This window comes from Prosopis cineraria, unplaced genomic scaffold (genome assembly GCF_029017545.1).
Source record: "Prosopis cineraria cultivar Desert tree isolate PC_DT_omini unplaced genomic scaffold, ASM2901754v1 PC10, whole genome shotgun sequence".
Classification (NCBI taxonomy): domain Eukaryota; kingdom Viridiplantae; phylum Streptophyta; class Magnoliopsida; order Fabales; family Fabaceae; genus Prosopis; species Prosopis cineraria.
The window spans coordinates 6,053,196-6,064,668 of record NW_026555341.1 but is presented as its reverse complement, the minus strand read 5'-3'; the positions used below and the strand labels follow the sequence as shown (position 1 = coordinate 6,064,668).

At 33.8% G+C, this 11,473-nt stretch overlaps 1 protein-coding gene across 1 annotated transcript; it reads right to left on the bottom strand.

Moving 5' to 3' along the window:
- Positions 1 to 919: 919 nt before the first annotated feature.
- LOC129321700 (probable calcium-binding protein CML13) lies at positions 920 to 2,616 on the bottom strand. The gene has a single exon (XM_054967576.1). The coding sequence runs from the start codon at positions 1,810 to 1,812 to the stop codon at positions 1,369 to 1,371; it is 444 nt and encodes a 147-aa protein (XP_054823551.1). The 5' UTR covers positions 1,813 to 2,616; the 3' UTR covers positions 920 to 1,368.
- Between the last annotated feature and the right edge of the window lie 8,857 nt (positions 2,617 to 11,473).

Genomic DNA, 11,473 nt, shown 5'->3' with positions numbered 1-11,473 from the left:
CTCTGTAAGCATATAGTTTGCCTCCTAAAATGTGTGTATTACTGTATTGTGAAATAGGACCCGTGAGCTGTAATCTAGTCAGCTAAAAATTATGAAAATAAGAAAATTCAGTTACTTATATAAACTGATTTTTTTTATTTAGTTGCGTATAGATACCAAATTATCAAAATACATTATACATTCATTTAATTTGAGAGTCAAATTATATTTTGAAACTTAGAAGATTACATTCACAACATAAAGAAGTGTAAAAAAAACTAAATTGATAACAATTAAAAAAAATCAAATTAATAACTGAATGAATTTAAAGCACCAAAAATTTTATTATTCTAATTAAAAATAAATAACAGACAGGTTTAATGTCTTGACATTGGACATTTTTCATTCTCCGTTTCTCAGGTAGGAGGGGCAAGAGGATGACAGTGAAGTATCATATGCAAGCCTATCCTGATTCCTGCCAGGCACACGAGTCGTTTGCTGAATTTCAAAGGAGATTTTTCCCCCCCAAATCAGAAGGACAATAATAAAAGTCTGAGATTATAAGTGGCATCCAACCTCAACATGTGACCTTCAATTTACAAGGAGTTAACACGACACTAGATTATAAGATCATTAGTGAACATATTAGATACTTAAAGCTTATACCAAAATAAAAAATAAAGCTACATAAAATATAACATCCAAGGATTCCTATTTCCTAATTCAAAAACACAACGTCAATGTAATAACTTTTGGTTTGCTCAACGATTGAAATAAATCGTACGATCTATTTATGATTTACAAGTAGTGTAATTATTAATAACAATCAACATTCCATTCTTTTGTTTCAAGGGTAAAACAGAGACGTTGATCTAGCATGTCAATTTAAAAGTCAATAGCAATTGTGAATCTTTATCAATCCATACTGAATGTCAGAAGATTTGAGAATACAGCATACTAAATCATTCCATTTCACTGGTAGAGGTTTCGCACAATAATGTAGAAAGGATTAACGACATGGATAAGCACACGTTAGTCCATTACAGTATCCAGATATACCTTAGATCTCATTATACAATACAAGCCAAACAAATTTAAGACAGCAAATTGAAGGACCATGAACTCAAGGCAAGCTGCAATTCTTCAAGACCCAAATTTTGCAGGTGACAATTAGCATAACTCGGTTAACTTGTTCCAAAACAAAATGGGAAAAAAAAAAAAGCGGAAATAACGTCATACAATACAAGCCGAATACAAGACCCATATAGACCTAAATCAGGAAGTACCGCAAAGGAGGGGAAAGAAGGAAGAAGGAAGAGACCGCCAAATCCAATTACTGGAGCAAACATTGAACAGAACCACTCAAGCAAAACAAGTTGCAAAACAATCTCACTTAGCGGCCATTCGGGTAATGAAATCCTCGTAACGGATCTTACCATCAGAACCCACATCGACTTCCCTGATCCACTCATCGAACTCAGCAGGCTCTAGCTTCTCGCCAATGCTGGTGAGGATATGTCGAAGTTCGGAGACGGAGACGAAGCCGGTGGAGTCCTTGTCGATAACTCTGAAAGCGTCGCGAAGTTGGCTATCGAAGGGCTCGGGCTTCATGTGCTTGGCCATGAGATCGAGAAAGCGAGGGAAGTCGAAGGAGGCGGCGAGATTCTCTTGGGTAACGATGGCTTTGAGTTGGGCTTGGGTGGGGTTGCCACCGAGAGAACGCATGAGAATTCCCAGCTCGGAAGGAGCGATCCGACCGTCACCGTCGGAGTCGAATAGGGTGAAAGCTTCCTTCATGGAAGAAACTTGGTCGTCGCTCAAATCCTTACCCATTCTTTTTAATTCTTCTTTGTTTTCGACCTTCGTCCCTGCAAATGGCCTCCCCAGACAGTCCAGTCCCTCGTTCCTCCTCTTCGCCTTTTCCGGAAAAGCAATTATGCAAATACGGGCGGATCCTCGACGCGCGGGTTCCCGGTCAGACCCTCACAATGCTAAATCCTTGTTTAATTATAATAAATAATTGGATTCTCTTCTGGCAGAATTGCGGAAGGAAAATTATGTCAAGGTCCAAGTTAAATTTAACAATCAAACTGAATTTAATATTTATAAAATAATTTAGCCCAATGACCGAATTGCCCCTCTGTTTTAACAAAAAAAAAAAAAAGACTGCTTGAGGATCCCTAATCGGAGAATCAGACGATAAGAACCAGGGAGACGAAGCAACAGTAGAGCGGCTGTGACGGACACCGTTGATGGAGAAACAATCAACAGTGATTGAGGAATTGGTCGAACCCTCACTCGAACACCCATCTTTTTCATTTTGCTTTGGCAACTTCAGCACACCAAAGGCCCGAATCTCCATACCGCCCTCCTCCTCCTCCTCAATCTTTACCTCCTTATGGGTTGTGCGACATTGCCAGTTCCAGCTCCACCAGCCCCAGTAATGACAAAACCAAATCCAACATCACCAATAATCGCACCACAAGCTCCTCCTACATCACTTGCTCCTGGGTCTCGCTTTCACCTAACTGATGAGGAACTTGTTATTCACTACCTTTAGCGCACAGTTTACGGAAAAACTTTTCGATTTGATGCAATCTTTGAGATCGACATTACAGAAGAGAACCTTAGGACCTAGTAGGTCACTTCCCTTTTTCTTGCCGAAAATATTTTAACTTGGCATTTTTTTTTTTGTGAAAAAGATTGATGAGTTTTCCATTACTTTTTTCTCAATTCCAAAGCCTTTTTTTTTTTTTTGTTTCCTCTCTCGCATTGGGTTTTGACGCTGTAATGCTGGATTTTCTCGAAATGGGTGTTCTTATTTATGTGGAAATTTCATGGGTCCATGTTCCTTTTTCTTCATGCATTCCTGCGTCTTTGTTGTCTGGGAAAATTATTCTAAAGTTTCATGAAAGCAATTAAAATACACTAAAGTCCTATAAATTTATCAAATAGCTACTAGATCCCAAGAAACTTAAGGATGAATAAGTCTAAAAATAAAATTATTAATTTGTCCTCTACCATTAAAAAAGAAATCTTGCTTGAACGCAGATATCACAAAACCTATGACCAGCGAGACTGAAGATTGATGCATATCCATGATTGTTGATCACGATAGGATAATTTTCACTTTCCCATATCTATGATTACTGTCGTTGTCTTCATCTAAGCGAGGTGGGAGTGTTCATCCGCGACTGTAATGTTTCATCGCACGACATAAAACAATACAGTGATTGTTGAGCGAGTAAACGATTTCTCATGCGTTAATGATTTTATTATTGTTTAAGGGTAGGATAATGCTTTTCGGGTATGCCTACGATCATTTGATTTGCATAACTAATGGGTATGAATTCATCTGGTGCGATGTTGATATGTTGAAAAATATCTGATACGAACAACTCTACATGTTGTCAATAGTGTATTCTTGTGTTATCAATATGCTATCGATAGTTGTCGATGCACTATATTGTGCAGGATGACTTGTAAGAATGCTTATACCACCGAAAAACATGTATTATGTTATGTTTTTTTTTTCATATAAGGGACATTTTATATATTAAACTTCTTTTGTTGCAAAATCTCTGTTATACCTCATAAGAATGACTTGTGATGTAGGATGACCTCTATAAGAAGAAGATAGAATTCTTGTGATGGCCATTGAGTCATTGTAACAACGTGAAGGAGCACAAAGCCATGCCCTTATTAGAAAGATCCTAGGAAAGGAAGAAGAGAAAATAGAAGATTATTGATAGAACTTTAGGATATAACTTTATTGATAATTATGTCCTTTTATATAAAGTTAGCCTATTTCGTGCAATTAACTTAAATAATGTTATTATGAATGGTGATTACAAATTTATAAATGTGGCAAATAGTTTGCTTTAGTAATTAAATGTTGACAAGTGGCCAACTGTGATTGACAAGTGGTTTTCACTTTATTGATAAACTATGCATCGCTATTGACTAGTGCTGATACATCAAGTGCTGTTATTTCCTTTAAAAATCAACAAACTACAAGAACATGTTGATTACTTGCCGTTGGCAATTGACAAGTGGTTATCACTATATTGACAAGCCATGCATTCACTATTGACAAGTGCTAATACTTTAAGTGCTGTTATTCCCTTTAAAAATTAACAAGTTACAAGTTGATTATTTGCTGTTGGCAATTGAGAAGTGGTTATCACTATATTGACAAACTATGCATTCACCATTGACAAGTGCTGATACATTAAGTACTATTATTTTCTTTAAAAATTAACTAGTTATAAGAACCTGTTGACCACTTGCTATTGGCTATTGACTACAAGTTATCACTATATTGACAAACTATGCATTCGTCATTGACAAGTATTAATACATTAAGTGCTGTTATTCCCTTTAAAAATCAACCAATTACAAGAACCCGTTGACTACTTGCCGCTAGCCATTGACTACAAGTTATTATTATATTGACAAGCTCTACATTTTTCATTGACAAGTGTTGATACATTAAATGCAATAATTCCCTTTAAAAATTAACTAGTTACAAGAACCGACTGACTACTTGCCATTGGCCATTGATTACAAGTTATCACTTTATTGCCAAGCTATGCATTCTTCGTTGACAAGTACTGATACATTAGGTGCAATAAATAAAAAAAATAAATTCCAAATAAATAAACAAAAAAGTACACTTGTCTCTGATATTTTCTAGCATGGATTAAGATTTTTGCAAGTCTTGGAGATATGACCAGTCTCATGGCATTTTGCACAATGATAAACCCTTTTGTTTTGGATTCAAGATTCCCTTCCTTTATGCTTTGGCCTACCCGAAGGCCTTATAGTCATTGGAAGCTTCAATCAGTTTTGGGTTAATAAATTTGTCACCGTCAATGCTTATGAACATGGATAGTCATGTATGACTACTGGCCTCATGTTGTTGGCATATATCTTCTGTTGAGTGGTAAACTTGTAACATTCATCCACAAAATTATACACATTGCCATAAACTAGCTTGATTGCTGCACATGCATGCACACAAGGTATTCCACTCATTTGCCATGCTAAACAAGAGCATGTATGTGCTACTCATTTGATGATATCATTATTGTCAACTCCTCATACGTTGTTCGTTCCTTTATTGTTCTTGTTCTAATACTCCCCCCAACATATTGCATACTTCCTTGATTATAATTTTGAAAATGTTCCCTATATGAAAAAAATATAATATATGTTCTCCAGAAGAACTTGTCATCTTACAGGTCAACCAATATCACACACAGTGTATTGACAACTATACACAGCATAATATCAATGCATTTATTCACTATTGACAAGAAGCAATGTTATTTCATAATAGAGATTTTTTAACAAAAGAAGCTTGCATCATATACTTGAGAATAATCTATAAAATGTCCCCTATATGAAAAAAATAACATAATACATGTTTTTTTTGGTGGTATAAGCATTCTTACAAGTCATCTTGCATAATACAGTGCATCGACAACTATCAATAACATATTGACAACATGTAGAGTTGTTCGTATCAGATTTTTTCAACGTATCAATGTCGCACCAGATGAATCCATACCCATTAGCTATGCAAATCAAATGATCGTAGGCATACCCAGAAAGCATTATCCTACTCTTAAACAATAATGAAATCATTAATGTATGAGAAATTGTTTACTCACTTAACAATCATTGTGTTGTTTTTTGTCGCGCGATGAAATACTGCAGTCGCGAATGAACACTCCCACCTCGCTTAGATGAAGATAACGACAGTAATCATAGATATGGGAAAATGAAAATTATCCTACCGTGATCAACAATCATGGATATGCATCAATCTTCAATCTCGCTGATCATGGATTTTATGAGATCTGCGTTCAAGCAAGATTTTCTTTTTAATGGTAGAGAACAAATTAGTAATTTTATTTTCAGATTTATTCACCCTTAAGTCCTTTGGAATCTTGTAGCTATTTGATGAATTCATGGGATTTTAGTGTATTTTGATTGCTTCCACGGGACCTTAGAATGATTTTCCCTTGTTGTTTCTGCCCTCTTATTTTTATCCTGGTGGTGGTGAGACGAATGGTTGTTTAAATAAGTCAAGGTTATGGCTATCTAAATCGTCAAAAACATTTGGTTAAGAGTTCTCCTTGTTCCCAGCCAGTCATAGATGAATATGTGGAAGATAATAATGATGATGAGGATGGAGAAGTTATGGAACTGTTAAGAGGTGAGGAAGATGAGGATGTTGATCAAAGTAATAATATCAATTCACAACATGATGTTTGCAATAATGATCATAAGGAAGATATTCAAGTGGATTGTGCTTTATGATCAACTAGAAGTCTAATGATAACAGAAAGGGGCTGCACTCTTGTATGAAAGGCTTGTGAGAAAACATATCGGGAAACATGTGACTGAGAGATAGCACCACCACAGTAGGTCACCCAATGGTAGCATGGCCAAGAAGTTTGTGGAGTTCATCACTTGATGAATTCAATTATTTAATTTATTGGCTGAATTGGTAATTAGTCTTAATGATTCTGCCTCAATATGATAAAAATGGTACATCTATTGTTTTTTTTCTTGTGTATTGACTTAGATAGCAAGTTTTGCTTTTGGATATTCATTTTATTTTGGATAAACATCTTATACCTAAATATAGCATGGCATGGATTCTGATTTATTTGCACTTCTGATTCAAGTTCTAGAGAATTTGCATACCTTGACAAATCTATAGGAGCTCTGTCTTAGATGTAATCGAATTAAAGTTGTAAGCTTTTGTGGACTTGTATGCATCAAGAAGCTGGGCACTATATTGTTTCCTAATAGATGTGATGGGAGAGCATTCTCTCTCAAGGTCTTTTCCTCAAATGTTGTAGTTGACTTCAACAATTTTTGGTTGAGAGTGCTGGTGATTTAGATGCAAAGGAAGACATTACTAGCTTATGAATAGGTGTTTGTTCTAAGTTTGTGTAATGAATATGTATTACTAGCTTATGTTACTTGTGTTTGTCTTTTTAGGACATTTGTAGTTAACTTCTCAATATCATTATTATCATTTTCAGAATATACTATGCATTCTCATGAAAACAAAGGACATATGTTCCTTAGCCATCAATAATTACATCATATACAGCAAGTTTTCATGGACAAAAAAAGAACAATTTCCTAGAAGAGATTAGAGTGATGTTGTGACTCTAATGGATTGAACCGAAGATATGACTTTTACAAGAAAAACATATATTTACATGTAAATATTATATATTATACTAATCAACATTTAACTCTCATGTATAGGCTTAAGGTGCAAGACTATAGGCTTATGATGCAAAAAGATAGGCTTATAGTATGAGGTCATGGGCATTGGGTGTAAGGGGATAAGCTTTGAGTGTAAGGTTATAGGCTTAAGGTAACAGGTGTAAGAAGATAGGCTTTAGGCGTAAGGATATAAGCTTAGAGTGTAAGGGTATGGGCTTAAGATGTAAAGTGATAGGTTTTGTGTGCAAGGGTATAGACTTATGATATGAGATAATAGGCTTTAGTGCAAGCTTCTAGATTTAAAGTGTAAGGGTATAAGCTTGAAGTACAAGATAATAGGTTTGGGCTGCAAGGATATAAGCTTGAAGCATAAGTTATAAGGTGATAGGTTTTGAGTACAAGGCTTTTAGGCTTAGGGTGCAATGGTATAGGCATTGACCTTTAGTGGTTGAGTTTTCATGTAATTTTGATAGTTTTCACGTAATCAAAGGGTATTTTTATTGGCGATCATTCACCAATTGATTGGAGCTCTAATAGGCACATTATCATTGGCTAGCAAAGGGATTAGAGCTCCAACGATTGGAGCTCTGATGGCTAAATTTTGTGCTTTTTTTATTACTTAACACAAAGGGACATTTTAGTCAATTGAAAAGATTGTTTTATGAATAAAATATTCACCTTGATCCTTAACTTAGGCTTGGTCCTTTAGCATAATTACTCCTCCAACGGGGGATTTTATAACACTTCTCCCTCCTCTTTTCTTGATACTAGAATAGTAGCTAACATTTAAAAAAAGTGAATAGGGGTATAATTTATTTAAAAAATAATAAATAAAAATATAAAAAGTATATAAAAAAGTATTACTACGCCTGCATGCTACAGCACTTTTTTCTGAAGATATCTCATTTAAACATACAAAGCATTTTGAAGATTTTAAGGAATAATTTATGAAATTTTTAAAATGTTTTTAATTAATATTTGAAATTAATAAAAATTTCTATTTATTTGTAATTAAATTATTTTATTAAATAAGGGTATACCGAAACAGAGAGATAAGAGAAGAAAAAGACAAAAGAAAAGTAAATTCTAAGATATTATTGAATAGGAGTACAAGGTGTTTATGTATAAATAACCACAATAACTGTACTGGTTTACTAACCATACATAATACCATAGGTTATAACAACCAAATCAGCTTAACTAATTAATAATGATTGATTACACTCTAATAGCCTCCCACAAACTCATGGTATCTCATACCATGAGTTTAGGCTTCAACGTTTCAAAAGTAGAATTAGACAATGGCTTAGCAAAGATGTTTGCAATTTGATACATGGAAGGAATGTGATGAACAAGCAACTTATTTTAAATAACTTTTGTAACAACTTGAATTTTTAACTCCTTAATTAATCAAGTAATCAAGGGGTAATTGAGATAAATCTAACTTGAATTAAATTAGAAGATGGTTAGAAAAGGGTAATAGACTTATTAGGCTTCGATTATAGCCATAAGATTAGGTCCAAATGGAGTTTGGGTCGCTTAGCCTCAAAAAAGGGAGAAAAAGTCAACAAAGGGAGCTCTATGTCATACATCATAGCATGTGCATCTTCCATTGTGATGCTTTGAGCTAGAAATGAGAGGAGAACTTCTTTGTGCTATCTACCCCAACATGTAGCTTTTGCCACAACTCATAAACCATACAAGCATGGAGTAGCACTCTATGTCACATATCATAACATGTGCATCTTCCATCGTGATGCTTCGAGCTAGAAATGAGAGGAGGACCTCTTTGTGCTATCTAATACATGTAGCTTTTGCCACGGCTCATAGACCACACAAGCATGGAGTAGCTTTCTATGTCACATGCTATGATACATATAATGTGCACCGCAGTACATGACTAGATTCTAATAGTAAATAGGGCATGAACCATTTCAAAAGTAGAAGAGAAAAACAAAGTTTAAGTGAGAGAGGAAAGGAGAAACAGGGAAACTCTGCTAGGGCAAGCCAAAATCAAAAGCTTTGGTAGAATTTTAAGCTATCTAAAAGACAAGGTAAGTTTCTATAGTCCTAATCTTCCTCTTTTGATAGATTCGAAGTTAAGGTTTATAAATGGAAAGTGATTTTCAAATCTATAGGGTTATGAGTATGAATTCATTGATTTAAATAGAATTAATAGGAGTTATTTAGGTGTTTTCAAATAATATCTATTTCTTTACTAATAAAATTTAATTTTAAGTTTAATTTTAATAACAATTTGTATAACATATTAAATTCAATTTTCTTTTTATACATCAAATTATACTCGTCCTTACTTAGTAAGTTATGTTAAATTTTTAGTTCTTTCAAACTCTTTTAATTTTAATAAATAAAAAAATGTGATGCAATTTCTAAAATTGACTTATGTGTGATCTTAACATTTATCATATAAGGATAAATTCTATATTAATTAACACAAAATAGCACACAAATACATTGGATCTTTTGTTTTGTTCTTTATATATAGGACATAAAATCTTGAATTTCACATGGAACATTAATGTTTATAAAAACTGATTGGGAACCATCACAAAAATATGTCACAAATCAAACAAAAATGAAGCTCTTCGACTCAAAACCGGGGTTCTCTATAATCTTCTTTATTTGAATTGTGTGACTCGTCATCTCGATTGTCTCTAACAATCTATAGATAAAAAATTAAGGGGAGAAAATATAATAAGGACCGTGTAAACTGTTAAGAAAATTAAAAAAGTAGCTAGGGAAAGAATTGCATACCAAAAAAATTTGATCATATTCAAGGGAAAAAAAAAAAGGAACATGGACTCCAAAGTATTGCAATGATAATTATAAAATTGAAAAGTATATTTTGATCAATATAATAATCACATTGAGAGCAATGAAAAAATTCAAGAAGAACGCCAAGATGATGTGCTTACGCAAAAACCAGCAATTTCCAACACTATCAAAGGTTAAAACTTTCCTTGAATGCAAGGCCATCAATTTCTCTAACAAAATCCTTACTTTCTCCCCCTAGTTGGGATTCCCAAAAGAGGATCCTTTATAGTTGATATGAAAAAAGAAACCTTTATCTAAGATATTTTCAGTGCACAGGGATGCTCAAAAGATGAGAAAGGGCAATAGAAAGAAGATAAAAGGCAAGCCAATTCATCCATTTGGACAATACCTATTTGGAAATGGATGTAATATGCCCCCTAGTTCAAGAGCATCTGGAGGGAGGCGCCACGAGTTAACTATGAGATGTGCCATGAGAATTTTATGCAGGGTGAGGTGGAAGATAGAGGAAAGCCCACCTTTTAAATTGGAATGGTATCAGTAGACCCAAAGACCGTGTGGGGTTTGGGGTATAGACATGTGGAGGAAATGAACAGTGCATTTGGTGCCAAGGACTTTCATAGATAATTGCCTTATTGTACTTGAACAAGGCAATCTAGAATTCGAAGATGAATGAATAGACAGACATGTATGATGCTTGTGATTTAAAATTTGAATGATGATCGATCATATTGGGAATTGGAAGTAGAAACATAAAAATTGAATGCACTAAGAGAGGTGAAGAAATAAAGATTCTATTGGACAACGAAATTATAAATAAATGGAAAACGAAGAGATAGAAGCACAATGATCAGCAATTGAAAATGATTAAAGGATTAAATATTTAATCAATCAATTTGACCAAAAGATAAAATTGTGATGTGATACTGATAAATTTTATAATATGATAACAAATTTAATTAATCATTTGAGTTTCCCTTAAAAATGTGATAATGATTTTAATTGATCAATCAAGTTTCATTCACCAAGATTTGAGGATATAAAATACACTCACAAGATTTTAAAATATAAATAGATAGATAGATAGATAGATATCCTTCATTTTATAATATGAAATTTTGAAAATTTGATGATAAATATAAAAAGAAATTTGGCCAAAAAATACTCTAGGAAAAAAAACGTAATCTAAGGAAAATGATAGGATTCTCATTACGGATCCGTAATGTACAGCTCCTTATTATCGTGTTACATTTTATATATAAGATGTAAATTTATTTAGTGTTAACAAAGTTATATGTGTAGGGATGTACATGTATCCCCCTTCCTCCAAAAAAAAAAAAAGGGACCAAGTTCGAAGTAAATTTTTTAACAAAAAAATTGACTCAAGAAGAAGAAAAAGTAAAACGAGATATTGATACATTATAAACCAGACGAGTCACACTAAGTC

Excerpts from the sequence above, each read along its gene's own strand:
- LOC129321700 (XM_054967576.1), bottom strand. The coding sequence starts at position 1,812 with ATGGGTAAGGATTTGAGCGACGACCAAGTTTCTTCCATGAAGGAAGCT.